This window comes from Microplitis mediator, chromosome 1, assembly GCF_029852145.1.
Source record: "Microplitis mediator isolate UGA2020A chromosome 1, iyMicMedi2.1, whole genome shotgun sequence".
Classification (NCBI taxonomy): domain Eukaryota; kingdom Metazoa; phylum Arthropoda; class Insecta; order Hymenoptera; family Braconidae; genus Microplitis; species Microplitis mediator.
The window spans coordinates 4870942-4896063 of record NC_079969.1 but is presented as its reverse complement, the minus strand read 5'-3'; the positions used below and the strand labels follow the sequence as shown (position 1 = coordinate 4896063).

Genomic DNA, 25122 nt, shown 5'->3' with positions numbered 1-25122 from the left:
ATAAAATATATTTATTTATATATATATATAGGGGAGGGCGGGGCAAAACGGGGTAATGGAATCAAAATGGCGTACTCCCAAAATTTTATAAAAAAGTTTGTTTTTTAAAATGTTTTCTAAAAATTCCAAAATCACTTTTGTAAATATAATTGAGCATCATTTTGATTGTTTCTGTTGAACTTTTTCATTTAATCAATTTCATTTAACCCTTAGCAGTCACACGGGGTAACTAGTTACCAAAGACTCAGAAAAAGTGAAATTAGAGGTCTAAAACCTTTTGTTTTAGTAGATATATATGTATATTAAGGCCTCAACCAAACCAAAGTCAATTTTTAAACCAGATCAAATTCATGGATCGGCGACGGGACGAACCTCAGGGCCGAAAGACCTCACACTCTTTTTGTGAAAAATTCTTTCGGCAACCGCTGGGATTCGAACCCACGCCTGGCTAGTGATCAAGTGGTCTAAAACCTTTGAAATTGATACAAGTAATGACATCTGCCGGTAGTAGACAAGTGTGAGATATGACTCCATTGCATAGGAAGTCGAAAAAAGTCATATATGACCAGTTTTTAGAACACCATTTATAAACAGACCGATAAAAATCATTAGAAATGTTGAAGAACTCTTCAACAAACATCAAGCAATCGGTTAGAAGTCTTAAAACACCCATGTGTTTGTACAACGAAATTTTCCATCGTAAGGTTATGAGTTACCCCATGTGATCTGGCTGAGGTGTGGCCGCCAAGGGTTAATTTCCAAAAATTTTTTTTTTTTTCCTTTTTTGTTGATTTTTTATTTAAATAATATAATAAATAAGTGTGAAACAGTTACAAAAAGTGTATTGGAGAATATAAAAACGTTAGAGAACAATTATACGTTTTAACAGCTCAATGGCTTAAGAACTACTGACTCATTGCAATAATCCCTATTCGCTATGAGTGTGACTGCAGCGCCAGACAAAATATGAACTACGGGAGGCTGTCAGAGTATGTTTTTATACGTATGTCAATAGCAAGAAACAAAAATAAATGAATATTTTAAATAATAGTAAAAAAAAAAGTTATAAAAAATATGTGACAGTTTTATAGTAATTGCAGTTTTGTTTTTTAGTTAAACGAATCAACAACAAGTAAGTATAATGATAAAAAATAAAAAAGAACGCAGTAAACATTTAGGTTAAATTGTTTGAAATTCATATCAGAGTCAAAAAATCATACTACGGAAAAAATCAAAATGAAAAATAAATAATTAAATAGTTATCTCAATGTAAGATATAAATATTTATTTAATTATAATTTAGTAATAATAGCCTCCCGTAACGCCGAAAGTAACCACTACGAATGCTTCAGTCGATTTAATTTCCCCTACCATGGCTTCACTCAGAGCGAATTGGTATCTTTATGAGTAACCAATTAACTAGAATAATTACACAGAGAGATAGAAGTGTGCATGTTTGCTATAATTATTAAATTCTCAACATTATCTAAGAGATACCCCATTTTGTCCGCGAAAAATGAACATTATTTTTTTTTTAACAACCGCTGAAAATCTTTTCTATCCACTTTGAATCTCAGGTCCCCAAAAATTTAGTATGTCCTATAGTACCTCATTTTGCCCCCCCCCTCCTATATATACACATAAAACATACCAATCATGACTCTTGCGGGTACGGCATTCCACTCCAGCCAAAATGTTATAAACGAGCTTGTCACCAAAATAATTCCCGGAATAAAGACTGTGGTAAAGTAAAAAGCACGATCCCTCGTGAAGATAAGATCCACCTTTAGACAGCTGTAGTTACCTAGATTATTTTATGAAATAATAAGAATAAACTGGTATTATTGAAAAAAAAAATTTTTAACAATTTGACATCAAAATGCTTTTCTACTTCATCACTTGGGTTAACTAAATCACACGTTTATAAAATTAAAATTTGTTTATTTGTTGTAAACTCTGGATTTTCCTATGACATTTACAAAACTCGTTGTACTCAGTGACTAGCTTGCAAGCGACATTAAAGCTACAATTATAACAATTAACGGTAATCAATTTTTATAGTTATAAGCTAAGAAAAATTTATTTGGTAGTCTTGGTTCTGTCTCCTTCTTAAAATCTTCTTCCTTCAAATTGGCAAATTTCACTGTATTTATTATTTATTTTTTTTATTTTTTCACACTAATCAACATTCCAAAATGAATTGTTACCTTGTTCTTCAAACCTGCGCTGGCACAGTGAACACTTTGAGTCTCCGAATTCGTCAAACTCGTCCTCGTAGTCGACAATCACGTGTGCGCCAGCTGCAACAGAACAGCCACCGATCTGCTACCAATTTTACTCACGTCCCCATTGCATTATTTACTTTTTTATTCGTTAGTTATAAGTATATTTATAAATTCCCTACTTCTAAAAGACCCTCTATATAACTTTTTTCAAAAATTTTTTTGGAAAGCGAGACAGAATCCAAGATTGCCAATGCAATTTCTATTATTTATTACAGCAATACTAAAAAAAAACTATTATCATGCTTCTTTTTGCTTGGTCATTTTATTTTTATTTAATTGCACTCAATTTACTCATGCTTTAATAATAATGCATGCGAAAATATATTACAAGGTTCTTTGCAGTAATAAGCATCGATTTTTCATTGTATGCAGTTGCGAGCAAATAATATGAAACAATTAAAAGTTATTATTGTTACTGATAAGTTGTTATAAATTAAGAATATTTATATATACGTTTATATTTTATGAATTGTGTGTAAGAAAAATTAGTGTATCACACACTTAGGGAAGAAAGTAGGACATTCCGACCCACGTGTAAAATTTTGAATCCCGACCTCAGAGTGATTTAGATTTGGAATTTACTGCAGTATTTAAAAATATTAATTTATATCGAGCCGTAAGATGGAAGGTGGAGTATATGGTCCGCAAAGGTCATGGGGAATACGGAAAATTGTTTCCATGGTCTTTTTATTGCGTTATTGCGATCTCAAGTGGAGGAAAATTCATTTTGAATCCTAACCTAAAGGTGGTTTAGATTTAGAATTTACTCTAGTATCTAAAAATATTAATTTACATCAAGTCGTAAGATGGAAGGTGGAGTATATGGTCCACTAAGGTTATAGGAAAGACGGAAAACTGTTCCCGTGGTCTTCCTATCAGTTTATAGCGATTTTAAGTGAAGTAAAATTCTACTTCCTACCTTCCTCCGTAGTATGTATACTATTTTTCACCGAATCCGTACCTGAAAGTTTAAATTTTTGCCTCTGTTTGTGGGAAAAATGGCGCATGCGCTATTCTTTCCACAGTCAGAGGTACAAATTTAAACTTTCAGGTATAGAAATTATAAATTTTCTTCCTTGGCGTGTAATGTACTATTTTTTGCATAATGATATTCTTGGTTCAAATGAGTTTTCCTTGACTCAAATTAGTTTTTTTTTATCTGTATACAGAATCTACTATTCCCTAGGAAGCAACATTAAAAATCACAAAACAATTTATTACTAAACTTAAAAATTTTTCACTAAAGCGAACTACCATTCGCATAAAAACTAAACTTATTAATTTACACAGCTTCAAAAAATCTAGTCTACTCTTACTTTCTTAAACATTTAAAAATGATAATTATTAATTAACATAGTGGTTAAATTTATGTTATTGAAAATTCAGTAAATTTTGGGTTAAAACGATTCACTTTAATAAAAAAACAAAATACTTTCATTTTACAAAACAAAAAAAAAATGAAAAGTGTGTACGTACAAAGTAACAACATAAATACAATGGAAGTGATAGACGAAATAACTTTTTTTCTTAAGCTTTTGTAACAACCGACTTTCAGGGGATAAAGTACAGTGGATCCTCTTTTTTTGTTTGAAAAAAAATAATGTTGAAAATAAATTTGTAAAAAAAAAAAAAAAGAAATCATAAAACAAAACTAAAAAGCTTAAATGAACAACTAAACAAGCGTTTTACTTACCACGCCAACTAGCTTTTATCGGGCACGTTATTGTCTGATTCCGGATAAGATACGCATTTAGGGTCGTGAGACTTGGGCTCTTTCGTAATGTTGCCTCGTCATTCTTCCAGACGTAAGTTATTGCTGTTTGTTCATAAGAAACTGAAAAAAGTCATTTTGTTATATACCTAATTATGATGAGATAAAGTATCTAAATAATAATTAATTATTAATTATTTTTGTTGCAATCTTAGTTGTATAACTTCCGTTTTCTACAGCTTTTACACTTTGCAAATTTATATTAGATAGTCTTGGGTTATATTGCAAGTAATTCGAGTCCCTATTTTCTTGGGTAAGTATTTCACTGTATTTCTAGCAAATTACTCTAAACTTTTTCGGACTGTCTTCTCCTGGCCATTTTTCTTTTCTTGTCTAACTATTCCTACCTCCTAAAAGCTGTCTTTCCTCATTTCTTTTCCATACTCATTTGCAATCGCGAAGCGTTAGTGGGCAAGATCGCAGACAGGTGGCAGTCCGTTGGCTATATGGAACGAACCTCAAAGAACAATGCATTGTATCAACTTGTGAAAAATAATGGGGTTCCGTTTTTGTCAAGCTAAGCCCAGGGGGCATCATAGTTCATTCGATGGCGCGCAATAATTTAACGTTAAAAATAATTTCTTAACTTATCTAACAATATGGATACAAACAATAATAAAAATTTCACATGGAATGTTGCACAGTTAAAAGAAGATAACTCAACTATTTATTTACCTGTGTAATAACTTTCATTTTTTTCAACAATAACATCCTTCGCGAAATGGTTAGGACATAACCTCGACGATTTTAAAGACCGAAAATTAACATTTATAGTCTTTTCTCAAAGGGCTCGACGTTTTCCATCAGTGGGAAAAGTGAAAGTTGCTTTTCCTTCACAAGAACGAATACAACACTTACCTATATTCTGTATAATTTTTTAATTTTTCTGATATCGAATATATATGATAATCATGCAACACTTGTAGCTACTCCAGAACACATATGTAACTGACAAATATACTGTATATTTATTATGGTCCGACATTTACATTATTTATCGAAAACATCATATAATTGATTGTAAATTTGAAAATTTCTTAGATTTTTTTTTCCTAAATCACTCTAGAACAAATTTTTTATGTCTTTTTAAATTTGACGTTTGGCAAAACGGAACCCCATTAATTTGCTGACTGTGGGATTCGAACGTTATCCATTCGACCACAGCACTGGTTTAATTATTTAAATATATATGCTGAGGTAGTTATTGGTATACTATAATAAGAATTAAAAATTTATTTATTGCTACTAAAAATCAATAACTTTGAAGATAATTTTTCTCATAATAATTACAGTGCTAATAATATGAAGCGACTAGCGTTAACATATTTGTTACACTGTTCTTTGTAAAATGTAAAATATCTAGAGCGTATAAAAAATCTACGCCGTTATTAAATTACTTATTGGCGCAAGATGAATATGAAGTTTGATTTTAAAATATCTGAGGTGTGCAAAAAACTTTATTTCAGTAATTAAGTATTTTATGTTTTTTTTTCAATAGTAAATCAACTAAAATTATTAATTTCATATCTAAGTTGAAGAATAATTTTTTTATGGAAAAAAATCGAAAATTTTCTTCTCCGAGACAAAGTTTTCATTTACTAGATCAGTTCAGTTAATTTATGAGTAAAAAATTGCGAGTATTGGCTAGTTGGTAATTAATGTGAGTAATAAATTTTAAAAAATTCTATAATTAATATAATAATAATTATTGAATACTAACTGCTTTCGATAGCGAATGAACATTGCGGATCATCAAACGGAAATATATTGAGTCTACCTTGACATGAAAGAATAAGATGACGTCTGTAATTAAAACCAATAATTTTATTTAATAAAATCTTAAATTTAATAATTTTTTCAATGTTAGCTTTCGGAATAATTGTATTATTACCGCATAAGATAGTTGACAGTGCCATTACGATAAATCCGTAATGCAAAATGTACCGGAATTAGAGGATCTTTGAAGTCACCATGCATGATAAAATAAGTATCTGGCAGCCAGATGTCATTATGATGATGAATCGCATTTAAAAATTCGTATCGCGATCGATTGCTATAACGTAGCCGTGGATCGTACCATTGTTGTTGCAGAAGAAATTCAACTTCATATTTCTAAAAATTTAATTACAATAATAGAAGTGATTTTCATAATACCAGCATCGAAACTTAGTTTCAGTGCCTCTACAACCAGTCAAAAGAAGCTTATTTCAGTCCAATGCCGCGAACGAATACTAGCAAACGCGCAAATTGCAAATGCCAGTCAGCGGGCAGAAACAAATGTGTTTTGTCCATAGGGAACAAACAAATAATGTTTTTGCTCGCTGACTGAAGGCATTCGCAATTTAAACTGATACTTGTCATTTGTTTAATAGTAATTTCAGACTATTAATTATATTTACATAAAAGACAGTTCTGAGTGTGATTAAGTTTTATAAAAATTAGTGTGAATAATAAACAGTATTTATAGTTTCTGCTTAATTATGAATTGCAAATGACTATTCACGCTTACGCTAATAGTTGATCACACCATTGGTCTTAAATTAACTTGTTTCTGACTGGCTGCTGACACTGAAACTTTAAGTTCCAATGCAGGTAATCAGGAAAATTTAGTGTGTGACTCAGGATGAAACACGATTTCAGACTGCGGGTGATGTCAGCCAACTTCACCCTGGTCTAAAATCGTTTTGTTTCATCTCTCGTCACACAATATACCATTTAATATCTTAGTCTCTTAGAGTGAATTAGCGAAATTAGTGAATTATCGAAATTTTCACTAATTCCCAGAGCCAAAAAACAAATTCTAGTTTGGACCTCAGAAATTTCAATTCCTTTGATCTTTTATTTACCGCACGATAAATGATAGGATATTGGCCCTCTAAATCCTCAATGAGAATTATTAGGTCTAAATTCAAACTCTTCATCGGTTTTAAATTCTAACGAAGCTCTCAAAACCCTCACAAAATAAATTACCGTTTTTTGGACTTAAAAAATTTTTGAGTTGAAAAAAAAAATGGATCTGAAGATCGGAACGTGTTTCGTGCAACGAAAATGAAAAAAATTTATGTTATCTTAAGAAGTAAATGGGGTAGGCTGCAATTTTCGGCTGACGTGCAAAACATTTCAAAAATCTAGATCTAGTAGATTTTTTATTTTTCATTCCTTTTTTTTCATTTTCGGTTCGCGAAAAACGTTTCGACCTTCAGGTACATAAAAAAAATCCATTTGTTATACTTTATAGAGGTTCCAATAATTTTTCCGCAAATTTATACTTAATTATTTATTTTTGGGTCAATTATACTGAGGTTCTTAGTCTTAAGTATAAATTTTTCATAAAAAAAAGAGGGAGAACCTATGTACAGATTACGTCATTTGAGAAATTGAGGCCTAAACCTGGAGTAATCAATTTTATTATGTTATGAGGATTATAAGGCCCACGCTAAATTTATTGAATACCATTTTAGCCCTCAATTATGTAAAATCGCCCGTAAGGACAACATTGAGGCCTAAAATGGAATTACTTTCTACACAGTTCTCAATCTCCGAAGTCCAACTTGTCCCTCAAAAACCTCACGTAGTATTTTGAGGTCCGGACTGGAATTTGTTTTTTGACTCGGGTCAGCTTTAGAGAGTATAATTAAATACAAATATAATTGTTAAGATAAATATTTTTATTTACCAAACTTGATTCGTCAGGTGAAGCCAGACTTAATAACAATACGCTCACATTTACTGTTAAGGTTCCTGCAACAGGGTAAACAAATAACCGATTACTCTGTATTGAATATTTCAGTTGATTTTTCACAATCAATTACACTACGTTAGTAATTCAGTAGCAATCTACGGTGTTTTTTTTTAAGCTATCATTGGTGTTCCGATTTCAAATTTCGATCAATACAACTTTTGTCTCTTTATTATACAATGTGTTTTTTTTTAAGACATTTACTAATAATAATCTTATTGATCCTTGATTGATTTGATATAAATACCTTTTTATAAATATAATATTGCCTACTACGTAGACATAATAACATTTCTTATTAATTTTGCTTGGCGCTTGCAATACAAGTAAAAGCTAATTCTTGATATATAAATAAATAATCAATTTTTGCGCGACAATATAATATCATTTCCGGATCAGTCTATACAACTGTGCCTCTATTCTTGTAATCAATAATAATAATAATAATTTTTTTACCATCTGTTATACTTTTCATTTTAAAAACTAATTTAGATAAATTACTGTATGAAAAATTAGCGAAACTTTTACACAGTAACCAGAGTTCACTACAACACATTTTTTCGTTAATCCCAGACGCATTTTTTTTAAATTCATAAATAAATTAATCAAGTACAAAATTAAATTTCTACGCGTATAAACAAAACAAAGTTCTAGAGTTTTAATTTTAATTAAAATTTGCTCTAATTTTTAATTATTACAGAAACTGATTACTCACGTTGGCTGTATTATTTAATACTATACAAAAAAATTAACTTTGACAATTAGTGTTTGAAATAGTAATGATGCGCCCGAAATTGATGTCATCGTTCTCATTAACAAACTGCCTCACATTTTTTTTTTATTTCACAAGAGCCAAAAAAGTATTTTTTTTTAATTTAAAAATAATAAAAACAAATTGTAAATAAACCCTCTGTCAAACTTCATTACATTTCATCTAAAAATACGTTTTTTCTATCGCGGAGTATAAAGGTTTCGAAACATCAATTTTCGGATCACATGAGAAAACACTTTGGAAAGATAAATAATAAAAAATTAATAACTTTTATATTTTTAGAAAACATTGGTAGCAAAAAAGGTAATTCTAGACTTTAATCCCATTTAATTTCGAGGTAAGAATGAAATTAAGCTGAACAAACAACAGTATATTGTATGGTAAAGAATGAAACAGGACGATCTCAGACGAGGGTGAGCGTGTGATTGCCCGGGATGAAAGCGAGGGCTGGCATTTACGCGGTCTGCAATCATGTTTTATTCCACGCACACACTATATTTTTCATAACTAACCGCATTGACGATTCAAATTTGAATATACAGAGCAAGTCAAAACGGGACAATTGAAGACTAATCGCGCATATAGAACTCTGGTTAAAAAATGCGACTCGAAATGATTTAAACTGAACAATATTTACACTAAAGAACTTACGGAGTGGATGAATTTTCTAGTTTATTAAATTATTAAAGTTCCACCTTGCCCCGGTAAAATATTTTGCGTCGGCAGATGACTATACCTTCAAGAAATATAACAATAGAAAAAAAATAATTATCGAAATTTCCAAATTTACTTAAGGTAGTTCACTCGCGACCTATAGTGTGTCCTATTGTTTACTCTCTCACTCGCTATTGCTTCCTCTTTTACTTGATATCGCTAACTCGCTTTTTCTCATTTGAAATTGTGAGACAGATTTTTTTGAATATTTATAACTTTTTTACTAATCGGTAGTATGATTATTCTAAAATTTTTTTTTTCTATTATCTGTTAGTTTTTGGAAAAATTCTTGAGCAAAATAATTTGAAATATACGTGAAAATATGATTTTTTTTAGGTTAGTTCGAGCTACTAGATGTTAACTGTGCGCACTTTGATTATCAATATCTCGCCTTACAAACGATCAAAAATTCTGATTTTGCACACCTCGAATGCAAAGCGGAGAGGTAGTGCTTTACTGTCGTCAAATGTCAAAGCAGGGTTGTCGTCATCTTAAATCACCTCCACTATTTTATATTTTAAAATTACATGCAGGACATCTACCTTGATATCATATTTCAATTACATGAAATTCTTATGAAAAGTCGGTTTGCGAGTGAACTAACTTAAGGACGTTCATCCATGAGGACAGTAGATAAAAATTTTTATTTTTTAGTTTTGATAAGTTCAAGTATATACTAATTTTTCCTAAAAATTTGGAAGCTCGTTATGGATCATTTAGAAAAGTTATTAACGATTGAAAATTAAATTTTTAACATACAGTCTTATGGCAGATCAGATTTTTTTTTTGTTTTAAATTTTATACTTATATTTTTTAAGTAGATACCATAGTAAATATTGTTTTAAAATATTCTTTGAAATATATAGTTTAGAGATTTGTTATAAAAAGTTAGTGTTATCGAATGTTTTAATTAATTATTAATTTTTTAAACTGAGATACTGAAAATAATTTAGGTGAACTTTCCACCATATTGAAAAATGGCAACAGCGCACTGCACCGAAAGCTACACATACACATATAAACATATTGAAAGTGTCAAAATATTACATAGGTTATAATCAGAGCTGTAAGAAACAAGTATACACTCTCCAAAAAATTATTTTAATAACTTTGAATGAAATATATAGTCAACTTAGATAGTTCCGTTACTGAAAAGTTGATAATGAGTTAATTCATAATCCAAAAGAATTCTTTAATTTGTCAACAAAATGACATTACTTAGACTCTACAGGATATATGTGTGTTTGCCAGCTGAGAGAGGCGTTGTTGCCAAATTTATTTAGTTGTTAAAATTGAGTCAAATCAATCATCAATTTAAATTTACTGATATTTGCAAATAAATACTTGAAAAATATTTGATATACATTAATAAAATTGATAAATCATTGTAATATTTTTAATATATATTGAAAATTTTTTCAAATGCTAAATAAATTTCATAAAAATCTAGTACTCATTTGACTCTAGCGTAGCGAATGAACGTCCTTGAAGGGTTCGGTTTTGTTACAACGTCGCCTGTTAGAAATGTTTCATGAAAGTTTGACTTATACTACTTCTTATACTGAAATATATAGAAGTTTTCCGAAGTAATGAACTCTGTTTTCATTTGAATCGCTAATTTTTTACAGTATAAATCACTAAAAAAATCCAATGAGAAATTTTGAATAGAATCAGACAAAAAATTTCTCAATCGAATTCAATCGGAGTTTTTAATCAGGGCTACCATTGAACGGCGGTAATCAATCAAGAATTAATAACTTTATTTTTTAAATATTTGTATAAAAATTATAAATTTTTCACCATTTTATTAAAATATTAAAATCACAACGTCGACTATTACTATTTCTAAATTGTACTCATGTTTTATTGTTAGTATTTCTTATAATTATACATAAAAGCTAAAGCTTTTTAAAGCCATGCTGTGCACATGCTGCAGCTGTTTAAATAAAGTCACATTATTTTTAATTATTATTTTCTAGCTGTAATAAAAAAAATAAAAATAAAAACATAAATTAAAATCTAATACAATTTATCTATAATTTATTGATAATTTTATTTTGACGTTGAGTTACTGTAAAATATGATGTTCGATCCAGTGTTAATTATAGAAAAAAAAAAATTTTTTTTCAAAAATAGTGCAGGGTTAAAATAAAAAGTTTGTGTTTTAGTCACAAACAAAGAAATAATAATTGTTAAATTGATTTTTCTTACTGGTAATTATATTAATAATTAGTAATGAAAAATGTTGATGTAATTTATGTTATATTTTAATTTTTTTATACCTTGTTATTCATTCGATAAAGTATGAAGTATAAAGTAGTTAATATAAGTTAAGAATATAAAACAATATTGAGTGTCACGATAATATTGTTATTGTAGCATACATTTGAATGTATTTCAATACAAAAAACACGCTCTAGCTTTCTACAAAATCCTAACACGAGCATTACTGGGAAGTGACTTATAAGAAATAAAAACTTTTTTTTTATCAAGATATAAAGTTTTACCATAACACGTAATATAAGTTAAGCCGTATTCAGTTCGATAAATAACTGAGTAGTTAGTTTTACATTTGAACATGTAATTTTTTTTTTTAGATGAAACAATAAAATAATAAATTAATTATAACGATGAAAAAAAAATTTTATATAACTCATGCCGAAGAATACGCCGCTCACTGGCTAAAGTCAGCCTCGTAAAATATTTTATATTAAAATACAATTCTTTCTGATTGGTCAAAAGTGTCATTTAATATATATTAAATCACTACTTATTATATTAAATCATGAAATTTTAGTGAAATGGGCGGAGTATGTCCCTATTCAATGATTCAAGCCACTAACGAATCTATTACCCCCTCTTTTATGACGTCACTTTGAATTTAGCTGCCTTATTAACGTGACCAAAATCTCTAGACTGCACATGCGCATTTAATTAATCAGCACACGCATGTGTAGATAAATGCAACGTCAGCTGATTTTTATAACCTTACATATCTCTATTAATTGATACGACATAACACCAAAGTTGACGTTTTTTTTATTGAGTTAAGTTTTGTTAAGTGAATAGTATTAAACAAATTATCCAATTCCATAAAGTATATATATTTTTTAATAATAATAAAGTAAATTATTTTTCTAACTCCGACTGCATGACGCTGACTTAAGACATCTAGCGGCGTTTTTCTTCGTGCGTTCATTACATAAACTATTGTATGCATCTAGTAATATCGAGTATTAAACTCTCGTGTGTTGGCAACACTCGATTCGCTCGTGCCGCCAAACCCACACTCGAGTATAATACCGATTCCACGTGATGTATAATATACTATTTTATACTTTCTATTGCTTAAAATTTTGATGTATTCATTACAAAAATATAATAATAAATATGTAATAAATTAAATTTCTTGTAGATATTATTGATAAGTTATTAATTAGATAGTTTATGAATCCGTGCAACAATCCGTATTTTTAAATTAAATTTTCTATAAAAGTTATAAAAAGATTGAGTTAAAAAATGTGTGTGCTATATTATTTAATGGCAAAGTTACAAGAATTTGAGAAAGAATTTATAAGAAATATGAAAGAAATGTTAAGAAACGAAAAAAGTATAGATAATAAATGTAAAAGTATATATAAATAAAAGTAACAACATACATTGAATAATTTTTGTTGGGTATAAAAAATTCTGTATAGGTGCCAGTGCAATTCTATTAAACTTGACTGAAAAACTCGAAATGTAAATGTGTATTATGAAAAGCTTATTTATGTATTTAACAGAAAGAGGAGAGCTTTTGAAATAAATATTCATTGGAAAAAGGTTATTAAATTTGATGATAGTTTTGGAATAAATTATTAAACAAAAAAAAAAATTATACTTGGTTTTAGTTAAAAAATATGAAGATATACATATAAATATATATGTGCTATTTTTTAGTGTTTTCCATTTAATATTAAATATTCAAAATCGTGTTATAAAAAATGCATGGATCTTTAGTAATATGTTTGAAAAAATAAAAAATTATGACAACGGTTCATTTATGACAACAAAAATAATTTGATTGCGAAGCTGAAAAATTTTTTGAATTTATTTATTCTTAAATTTTTAATACTTTCAGTATTAAATATAAATTATAAAATAATTAGAATGATTTTTTTTACTGTAAATAATTAACACAGAAAAAAAATATGTCTTGACTCAAGAATGTTTTTTTGCGATCCAGAAATAAAGCTAAAATTTTCTTAACCCAAGAAAAAATTCCTTAGATCAAGACAAAAAATCTTTTTTAAATAAATTTTCTTGAGCGAAGAAAATTTTCTCCTCGAACAACCGGAATTTAGGTTTTTCTTTTGGATTACAAAAAAATATTCTTATATCAAGAAAAAAAGTTTCTTAGTTCAAGAAGAAAATTTCTTGTTTCCCAAGAATTTTCTTGAGCGAAGAAAATTCTTTCTTGAACAACCGGAATTTCAGTTTTCCTCTTGGATTACAAAAAAATATTCTTGTATCAAGAAAAAAGTTTCTTAGTTCAAGAAAGCAATTTCTTGTTTCCCAAGAATTTTCTTGGGCGAAGAAAATTCTTTCTTGAACAACCGGAATTTCTGTTTTCCTTTTGGATTACAAAAAAATATTCTTGTATCAAGAAAAAATTTTCTTAGTTAAAGAAGAAAATTTCTTGTTTCCAAAGAATTTTCTTGAACGAAGAGAATTTTTTATTGAACATCCGGAATTCCGGTTTTTTTTCTGGATTACAAAAAAAATTCTTGGATCAAGAAAATAAATCTTAAGTCAAGTTGTCTTCTCTTCTGTGTAAAAACGAGTAAATTTAAATAATATGGCGTTACTTATTGTTCAGCTTCTTAAAAAAACGATAATTTTGTGAGACGAGGATTATTCTAAAACAAATATTAAACTTTTTTTTTTTAACGACAAACAGTTATTTTGTTAGGTTGTTACAGATAAAAATTTAAGGACGGACCGCGAAGGTGAGTGCGAAGGTGTTGGTGCGGCGTATAATGGTTATTGTTCTGGTTGTTGTTCTGCGTAAGGTCGGTAAAGGTCGCTGATCGGTTAACTGGCCTGCTCGTGTCGCCAGGCGATCGCAATCCACAGCAGAAATCCGCATCTGTAACACCCAATAGCCCTTGCCTACGTCTCATCCATCAGAAAAAAAATAAACGAAATTTTTTTTTAAAAAAGTAGGTGACAATGCAAAGTTTATAAGAAGAAGAAGGAAGAAAAAAAAATCAGGCAACTTTTTATTGATCCAAAGAAATCTTAAAACTTCAAGGAAGCTTTGCACTATCGTTGGCATTCGGGCATTTGTTATTGATGGAAATTATATTTGTTTCTTTGAGTAAGTGGTAATTTTTGCATTCATGTGTGGGCAAAGTAGATGAAATTTAATTGCAAGGATAAGAGACTCTGTGGTCAATTTTTTTTTTGTCTAAATTCAATTTATTAAAAATATTAAAGACAAATTTAAAAATTTTTAACTGTAATAGAAACCTTTTAACGAGTAAGTAGGCTAAGTGTGAGTAATTGTCAAAAGAACAATGGAAAAGCTTAAAGCATTATTCTTGAAACGCTTTTAATCGATTGTTAAAATTCTTCTTTTGAATATTTGAATTTTCATTGTAATATATGAGAAATGTCAGAATATTTCCAGATATAATTTTAAACTGCGGTTTTTTAAATATTATACCCTATCAAAAAAATCGATGGCTTTTGGATGGATTCCCATATAGTTTTCTAGAGGAACCCAGCATAGATTCCCACATGAGTTCCCTATGGGAATTCACACCATGCCAAATTCATAAGGAAATCTCGTATGGATTCCCATGAGGATTTTTACGATGATTTTCCATGAGAATCTGCAGTAAAAATCCATATGGGAATCCAGCATAAATTCCTATATCTATTCTTACGTGGTTTTCCAAAGGAATTCATGCCATCCCCAATTCGTATGGAAATTCAGAATAGATTCATATGGGGATTTTTACTATGATATCCACGGGAATCTAGACCATCCAAAAATCCATATCGGAACTTAATTTAGATTCCTTGGTGGATTTTCTATATGAAAATCCAGGTACTCACATCCTCCTACGTAGAATCCCTACGAAGGAATCCAGAGATTTAAGTTCCCATACGCATTTCTAGTATGGGAATCCAGGTATCTATACTTTCCCACATGGATTCCTATGTGTCCTAATTTTCCTGTATTGATTCCCATGGATTCTGGTAAGCAAACCCATACTTTCTTACATAAATTTCTATGGATTCTCATACAATCCTACATGGATTTTTTTGATAGAGTATTAGCTACCTTAGATTAAATTCAAATATTAGAGAGACCAATAACTACTTTAGTCGAAAAATCGAGCCACATTTGAAACCCTAAGGAGCAACATCAAAAATAAGCGCGGCTTAGAGATTCAAATGAAGTTCTAAAATATTGATATTGATTTTGCATCACGATTTTTTTCCGTATAGTTAATGTCTTTTTCAAAAATTTATTTTCCGCGCTTAGAACTTTTTTAAGATTCTACTCGTATAATCACTATTGCCTTCTTAATCGATTATTAACATTCGATAATTTCGATAAAAGCTAGAAAGTTCTTCCCAATTGTATTAATTATTTTTTAAATAATCAATGAAAAAAATTTTTTGACCAAAGAGTTTCTCAGAAGAAAATAAAAAAAAATGAAACTGAAAAAAATCTGATAGGTTGATCTGCAGTATGAAGAAAGAAGAAAAATGTAATAAAAATGGCCTCGCTGGGTGTAAAAAGTCTAAAGTCTACCCCTTAAGATACAGGTAGCAACATCCTGAATGTTTTTTTTTTGTCGTTTTATGAAATTAGGTCGACCCTCAGACTCGCCGGTATGTGAATGTAAAAGCTTTCGCCGTTCTCGTGACAGTTAATGAACTTTGAATTATGCAAACTACCCTTTTTTAATTGACTCTGATAACCCTCCTAGCTGTATTCGTGTTTTCTTTATAACCGTTTTCGCTTCTGTTTGCAGCCAGACCTCGTTATAAGACTACCTTGTGGCGGTTAAAAATACTAATAACGTTTTGCTATTTTTAGTCTTGCTCTTAATCGATTCTTTCTATTGTCTGTACATAAATAACTTTATCATAAATACCGTCAAAGACCTGCATAATTTAACACTTGATGGTATTTAATTGTCGTATTTTAATACTTGTTATTTTATAATTTATCGGGAACTTTGTTCTAGAAAAATTTGTAAATTAGTTTCATTTAAAAAGAATTTGTTGGTTTTTGATAAATAATCTGATAGGAAAAAATTAATTTCCTGTCTAGGAATTTTATAACCAGATTAAGATAACCGTCGTAACAATTACTTGAGCATATTTTTATAAAATATTTCGACGTAGATAAGCGATAACGTGCCAACCCATAAAAAATTAATTTCTTTAATTTTCGTACCGAATAACTTCTTAGTGATAAAAAAAATGGCTTTTGAGTTGTTTACAGTTGAAAAAAAATTTTCTCAATGATAAAAAAAAATTGATGATACAAATTAATTATCCGGGATGAAACTTTTTGTAAAATTGAGTCAAGTAACCAGTGAAAAATTTTATAGAAGTTTCCTGTAGAAAAATCTGTTTATAAAATTTCATGAAATTTTCCCGAGAAAAAAAAACTTTTTTCAAAATTTAACCAAATTTTCCCGTAGAAAAATCTGTTTATAAAATTTAATGAAATTTCCCCGTAGAAATATCTGTTTATAAAATTTTCCCGCGAAAAAAATCTTTTTTCAAAATTTCATGAAATTTTCCCGTAGAAAAATCTGTTTATAAAATTTCATGGAGTTTTCCCGTAGAAAAATCTGTTTATAAAATTTCCTGAAGTTTTCCCGCGAAAAAAAACTTTTTTCAAAATTTAACGAAATTTTCCCGTAGAAAAATCTGTTTATAAAATTTAATGAAATTTTCCCGTAGAAATATCTGTTTATAAAATTTCCCCGCGAAAAAAATATTTTTTCAAAATTTCATGAAATTTTCCCGTAGAAAAATCTGTTTATAAAATTTCATGGAGTTTTCCCGCGAAAAAAATCTTGTTTCAAAATTTCATGAAATTTTTTTCGCGAAAGATTTTTTTTAGAAAATCTCGTGGAATTTTTCCGAAAAAAATCATTTTAGAAAATTTTATGAAAATTAATGAAATTTCCTACAGTTGTACGGAATTTTATAAAGTTTTATAAGAATTCTAGAAATGTTGTTAGAAATATATCGAAATCTTTAAACGCAATTTTCTAAAACGGCGTCTCTGTTCTGATATGTTATCTCTTATCTACGCCCAATCGTTCTTTTAAATTTTTCCAATTTCTTTTATGACTCAAGGGTTTTCACTTTAATTTTCCGCATCGAATAAAGAAAACGTAATTAGTTGATAAATATATGAAAGCATATTTTACCTTAGTCAAGAAATGTCTCAGTCAAAAATGAATTTTTTTATCAAAGAATTCGATTATACTGCTAATTTTTCATTGATGATAAAAAATTTTCAGTTACTCAGTACGCTCGGAAAAATTTCAAGTAATCGGAACTATATCGCTTCTGATCGTAAGTATTCATATCAGTCCTTTTAAGAGGCATCTGATGTTTAATTACTATTAAAAATTTCTCTCAGTGTATCCGATATTTTGATTTCAATTACAAGTAATAAATATAAAATCAAAGAACGAAATTATAATAAAAACAAAAAAAAGAATTAATTCATGTTTCTAAAAATAGAATAATATTCGAGAGAAATTTTAAAAATAATAAGAGATTTTACTCTATTACTTTTTTTATACATAGTTGACTAAACGAGAAATTTTTCTAAGCGAGTGAGTAACTGGAATAATTGAATTAGTTTTTTATTACACGTATTAATTAATGAAATTTACTCTCGTTCTTTTCACTGCAGCAAAACTGCAAAATTCAAGTAGAAAAAAAAGGCAACTTTACGGAGTACCAGGCCTTAATTGGTTCCGAAAATTAAAAAATCTATTATAGATAGTGGTAAAATAAAACTGATAAGAAAATATAATAGCGCAGTGTTAAATTTTTTCCCGATAATTTTCTATATAGATATACAAACTACAAAATTTTATTTAGCAAGCCCTTTTATTTTTACTCTGTGGTGCTCCACTTCATTAATCCGACAAATTTGCCAAGCCTCGAGTTGTATAGCAAAAGCTCAGAGAGGATTATCCGTAACCAAGTGCAAAGTGTATTGCGTTGCCAGAAACGTCCTGATAGTCTTGAGAATCTCATTGACCTAAACAGAATCCACCATTAAATCCATTGTTAACCCTCATTTAGTTTCAACTTTTAGTGTTTATCTAAATCTTGTTCCATTAAAATAAATAGAAAAGGAGATAGATGGTTTCTATACAGTTGCATCACTGATAGAAGGATTTATTAGAGAACAATGAACCAGATTTATTGAAACTTCTTTAAGAAGCTTATTTTAAACGATTGAATATTCATTACAATCCTGACTAGAATTTTTTCTGCTTTCCCTGAAGTACCATGAAGACCTTATTAGGTCAACATAAAGTCGACCTTAATAGGACAAACCTGATGAGTTCCTTATCAGGCCAAAGTTACTCTAAATTTTATTCTTATCGGTTGACTAGAATTTTTCCGGATTTCCCTGGTACCGCGACGACCTTATCAGGTCAACATAAGGTCGACAATAGGACAAACCTGAGAAGGTCCTTGTCAGGCTGAAAGTTAATCTAAATTTTATTGCTATAGCCTTGATTAGAACTTTTTTTTGGTTTCCCTGAAGTACCATGAAGACCTTATTAGGTTAACGTAAGGTTGACCTTAATAGGAAAAACCTGACAAAGCCCTTATCAGGCTGAAAGTTATTCCAAATTTTATTGTTGTGGTCGACTAGAATTTTTTCCTGGTTTTCCTGGTACCACGAGGACCTTATAAGGTCAACATAAGGTTGACCTTAATAGGAAAAACCTGGCAAAGCCCTTATCAGGCTAAAAGTTATTCCAAATTTTATTGTTGTGGTCGACTAGAATTTTTTCCTGGTTTTCCTGGTACCACGAGGACCTTATCAGGTCAACATAAGGTTGACCTTAATAGGAAAAACCTGGCAAAGCCCTTATCAGGCTAAAAGTTATTCCAAATTTTATTGTTGTGGTCGACTAGAATTTTTTCCTGGTTTTCCTGGTACCACGAGGACCTTATCAGGTCAACATAAGGTTGACCTTAATAGGAAAAACCTGGCAAAGCCCTTATCAGGCTAAAAGTTATTCCAAATTTTATTGTTGTGGTCGACTAGAATTTTTTCCCGATTTCCCTGGTACCACGAGAACCTTATAAGGTTCACATAAAGTCAACCTTAATAGGGCATTCCTGATCTAATTAAAATTTTCTTATTTTTTTGCAATTTAATACTTATTTAAAATAATTATTAATAAGAAAATCCTGATAAGGGCCTCATAGGCCATTAGCGTTACATCATTATCAGTACCTTGGCCTTAAGGTTAACCTGATAAGGTTGCTGTCAGATCCTTATAAAAAATTCTAGGGATAGTTTCGACAGTTCAAGGTCATTGAATATTTAAAAAAATTGGAGGTGGGGCTACTGTCTGAAAATGCCCTTAAAAAATCTTAAATTCAAGAAAATCCTTCTATCAATGAAAAGTAGAGAGTAAACAAATAGATTTATACTTCCGAATATTTCGTCACGATTCGGATGTACTTATATACGTCAATCAGCAATCATACTGTCAGTATTACTAACAGACATTCAAAATCACTTTAGATTTGAACGCTACTAATTAATCTTAGCCGACACTATCATTTAAATGTCAGCACATTTATGTCCCGACATAAACTGAATATCAAATTATGAAGTAACTTCTATCTGAGACCATATCTACCGTAACTAATTCGAATACTTATTAACATGAAAATATTAATAATTTCAAGATATTCAGAACGTTTGTAGGCTCGCGCGCGTGCGGGTTTTTGATCTACGTATACGTTAATCAATTTGCGCTAAGAATGTCTTTTTTTTTTTTTCGTGTATACATGTTGGCCGTCATCAACTTTATCAGCAGCATTCGCTCTGCTTTTTCATCAGATTCAATGAGGTACCCTTTCGACGAGACGTAAGCAGTGAACTGTGGTTGTGTCGTGCTGTGTGATGGTTTTGGTGCCGATGGTGTCGGAGATGGTGCTCGGGTTGTTGGTTAGGTTGGTCATTGGGTGAATCAAGATGGTCAGGGATGTAGTCATCTTGACGAGTATGGGGTGGGGGCCGTAGTGTACCTTGGACCGGCGGTAGAAGCCGCTTGTCATAGCGTGTCGACAGCAGCAAATTGTCCAGGATTTCCTTGTCCGATTTTCCTTCCTCAAAGCTGCAACACATTCGTCAAATAACCAACACACCCTAGCCCATTTTATTTAACCCATTTTACACTTTCATTATTTTATATCTCATTTATTTTTACCCGACTGCGGCTCGATTTAAATAATCTGTAGTTTTATATGTGTGTACATACTAATTACGGTGTATATTTTAACGAATCATGACTTGACCACTGAATCGATTTTGGTTCATTTTAAAAGTCAAATTTCTAGTAAATTAATAAAATATCGCAGTCGGGTTTTTTTTCTTATCATCAATAAATTCAAATCTTCTTGCTATAAATTAATTATCAACTCTATATATTATTAAACTATACTTCATTATGTATATGCAGAACTCTATTTCTAATTTAAATCATTTCCAAAAAAATTAAATCACATTTTGCTATAAACTATGTATAAAAAACTCTATTTTATTTTGACTTAATTATTATTATTGTTATATTTTTAGTAAATAACTATATAGTAATTCATAATTAACATAAACAGAATATATGTTCATACGTACATGTCCTCGGAATTTACGAAGGTGGCAAAAGTTAGAGCTAGGGTGAGGACACAGAGGGTAGTAAATAGTAAGGATCTTACGAGGGAGGCGAGAGACAGCGAGAGGATGGGTGATAAGCGGCTGCTACCACCCGCACGCCGCCCTAGCGCCACCCAACCCATTCTATGTCATCTGAAACACAAAACATAATAATCTAATTTATTTTATTTATTCATAATACATAGGGGAGACCGGGGGTTGATTGTTCCGATCAGTTTATTAAAAATAAAGAAAAATTAAAGTATTTTTTGAACCTCTGTCAATACGCGAGTCAATCGCGCAACTCACCTGTCATTGTTCGATTAACGTCAACGGACTGTGTAAATGTAAACAAGGGTTTAGTTTTGTATCAACTAAGTAAATATGCTGTCATTGATAGTTTTTGGTCTAGGTCTGGTATTTTTGGTGATCATAATCTATTCGGTTTTTATATTCCTTACATCATTCAAAGAAAAGAAACAATACCGTTTATTACTTTGTTTTACTACACAAATTAACAATTTGGTTAAATGTCTAAGCCGTTGAGTTGGGATATGTTCCGACGTTTCTTTACATGGTTTAGATGATCTCTTAAAATAAGATTATTGTGGTTAATACTCTTAAAAGTAATGATTTTAAGATACTCATCTAAAAGATTCTATAATTGCTATCCCTATAAAAAAATTCATGTAGGAATACAGCTTAGATTCCCACATAGTGTTTTCGGATGGATTCCTTTATAGTTTTCTAGAGGATTCCAGCATAGATTCTTGCGTTATTTCCAATCGGAATCTACGCCATCCCAAATCCGTATGGGAATCTAATGTAGATTTTTACACAGATATCCACGGAAATCTGCCCCATGCATTCATATGGGAACCTATTTCAGACTTCTACGTGAAAATCCAGGTACTCATAGCTTCCTATGAGAAATCTCTACATGGGAATCTAGATATCCAAGTTCCTTTATCCATTTCTTGAATGAGAATTCCGGTTCCTATACTTCCCTACATGGGTTCCTATGTAAGCCCATATTTTCCTATGAATATCCCCATGGATTCTTATGTAAACCCGTACTTTCTTACATGAATCTATACTGAGATTATAATTCTGTGCCAGGGCTAAAAGTTCCGTTTCGACTTGCCATAGAAAATCCACCATTAATCTATTAAAAAAATATCTATTTTTTATAAATTATTTAGCATTTTCTTAAAATCGGAACTTTCAGCCCCGGTCTCCCCTACTATAATCTTACATACTTTTAGTAAATCATCCAGACACAATAGCATATTAACATTAAATTACCATAAATTCACTATCTAATCAAACTATCAAACTATTTAACCCCAATAAATATTTAAATTTATATCAGAAAAAGAAAGAAATAACTTCCTTGATAATATGATATTCCGACCGAAGAATTACTTAAAGTTTATCGAGAAAACTTCTCGACTACTTATATATCAAACCTTTTAAAACGGGAGGTAATTCTCGCATTGTTGAACCGTTAACTCGACGTTGGATGTCAAGTAGAGTATAAAGAAACAAGAGGGAAGAAAACTTGTCGGTTAAATTTTCTCTAGTGTCTGTAAGTTCACCAAGCTCTTGGGGGATTGATGAAAGACTTAAAATTCATAGTTACGTATATAGATATATATATACATAATCTATTGTATACAAGTTGGCGTAGATTCATTGAAGCGAAAATTTCTACCAGCCTTCATTTACTTTAAACCATGTCGAACAATTTACCTTAGCTTTTTGCTTGACTTCATTCAGCGTATTAACTAGTTATCAGGGCGGCTTTTCCATTTGTTTGGATTTAAACATTCTTAAGGTTTCTGCTTTGAGTAATACTAATAATTGTGCTCGATAATGTGTATGAACAATGATTAGCTATTACAAAGCAATGTTATGTCACCTTCGGCGAGAAGACCTACAACGCATTGACGTTTTTCACTATTTTTTATTCTACATGTGGTCAAAAAGTCAATGTTTCAATAAAATTTGAACAAATGGGTCGCAGATACAATGGAAGATTATGTGGAAGTTAATTTTTTGATAACGGATCTTTTTGAAAATTCACGGAGAGAAGAGAATGGTAATAATTACCATTCTAGATGGTAACCAGTCCTATTTTTTAAAGCATAGGAATCGATACTACACTGTAAAAAGAGCGGTGTTAAAAATGGACTCATTTTAACTCCGCCCGGTGTTAAAATAAAATTACACCGGTGTTAAAAATACCGGTCTTAAATCGGGGTAACCGGTGTAGAAACGGAGTAACATCGGTGTAAAAGCGGGATAACCGGTGTAAAAGCAGGGTAAACTGCGACCGCTTGGATTATTAACTTTTAAGATTATTAAACACAAAAAATGTCAGTTCTTTATGAAAATTAATAAAGAATATCATTTATTAACAAGTATAGTGATCGAGTAAGTAAAAATATTCACAAAATAAAATATTTTAACACCGGTAAAGAATATCTACACCGGCGGCGGCGTTATTTTAACACCGGTCTAGAATATTTACACCGGTGGCGGCGTTATTTTAACACCGGTCAAGAATATTTACACCGGTGACGGCGTTATTTTCACACCGCTTTCAGGGGTAAATTTAACACCGATAATTTTAACACCTACACCGCTTGGACTTACCCCGGTGATTTTTTACAGTGTATGTAGCATGGGAATGATTACCATTCTTCTAGTAATATTTACCATGCTACATAGTAATCATTCTACTGGTAAATATTGCTTTTGTAGCATAGTAATCAAAGCCATGCTAGAATGGTACTGAGTCCCATGCTGTATAGCGTGAAAGCAGTTTAAATATTAATCGCTGCTATATAGTATATACGTCCAATATAACCTGTACATATATTAATCTTAATTACTTCTTATATCAATGAATATTATTTTAATGAACATTATCAATCATACGAAACTCAAGTATTATTTGGCAAGTATCATTGTCTATTGTATTCTGATTTAAAATGTTATTCTACCACACGTATCGTCACTGCTGCAGACGGAAAAATGTATATTCCAGAGCGCTGGATTTAATATTTTTAATTTAGATAATTGCATACTCTCTCTACATTAATAATTCATAATTAATAATTTTACTTACAATAAAATATTAATTAAATGCTCTCTAAACATGAATTAGTAAAAATCAGTGAATATTGACTGATTCTAAGTGCAAACGGAACCACTAATTTCAAAACGTGGTTCGGTTAGCACTCAGAATTAGTGAATGTTCACTTATTTCACTTATTCATGTTTAGAGAGTGTATTTTCAATATATAATAAAGTATTATAATTTTTTTCTAATAAAACTAGCCCATGTTAAAATATGATGATGTTAATATTTACTGTTTTATTTAAAAATTTTTTAAATCAGTTAAAAATTTATTTATTATTAATTAAATAACCTAATTTTTTAATTATAAAACCTTATTTTAATATTAACCTTACTACTTGAATTGGAAGCAGCTTCATCGAAATTGTAATAATTCCAATGTCGCATAGGAATGATTACCATGCTAGCATGGCTAGCGTTACCATTCAAAATCGGACAAACTACTAAGTCAAATAAATAACTCGGCTAAAAAACTTGCGTTACCATGCTACATGGTAATAATTACTATGTTACATTGGAGAATATACCATTCACTTCTCTCCGTGTGTTAATTTTCACAGTTGGTATTGTAATTTACAGCAAAATTTCGTGTCCATATTTCACTTAAATTTGTAGGTTAAAAATAATCAATTTGATTTTAGCAACCAATTCGCTACTGAAACTTTTAAATTGATATCTCATGGTAGTAAACAAATATGATTTATGAGATTTCCAATGAAAATTGATTTGTCGATTGTTATTGACGGGTAAAT

The 25122-nt window shown here is 30.2% G+C and overlaps 1 protein-coding gene across 19 annotated transcripts in view; it reads right to left on the bottom strand.

Moving 5' to 3' along the window:
- Positions 1-25122, bottom strand: part of LOC130678182 (glutamate-gated chloride channel) — a 74119-nt gene that overhangs the window by 11153 nt on the left and 37844 nt on the right. For 9 of the 19 annotated variants that reach the window (XM_057485234.1, XM_057485235.1, XM_057485251.1 and 6 more), the window contains exons 3-11: positions 21208-21378; positions 20601-20689; positions 14263-14409; positions 7733-7797; positions 5948-6168; positions 5777-5859; positions 3979-4119; positions 2208-2300; positions 1652-1804 (exon numbers count right to left, since the gene is read on the bottom strand). In XM_057485234.1, the coding sequence (XP_057341217.1) occupies positions 1652-1804; positions 2208-2300; positions 3979-4119; positions 5777-5859; positions 5948-6168; positions 7733-7797; positions 14263-14409; positions 20601-20689; positions 21208-21368 (1153 nt within the window). In that variant the 5' untranslated portion in view covers positions 21369-21378. The remainder of the gene's footprint in view (positions 1-1651; positions 1805-2207; positions 2301-3978; positions 4120-5776; positions 5860-5947; positions 6169-7732; positions 7798-14262; positions 14410-20600; positions 20690-21207; positions 21379-25122) is intronic. The other 10 variants (XM_057485245.1, XM_057485247.1, XM_057485249.1 and 7 more) reach the window with 3 other exon arrangements.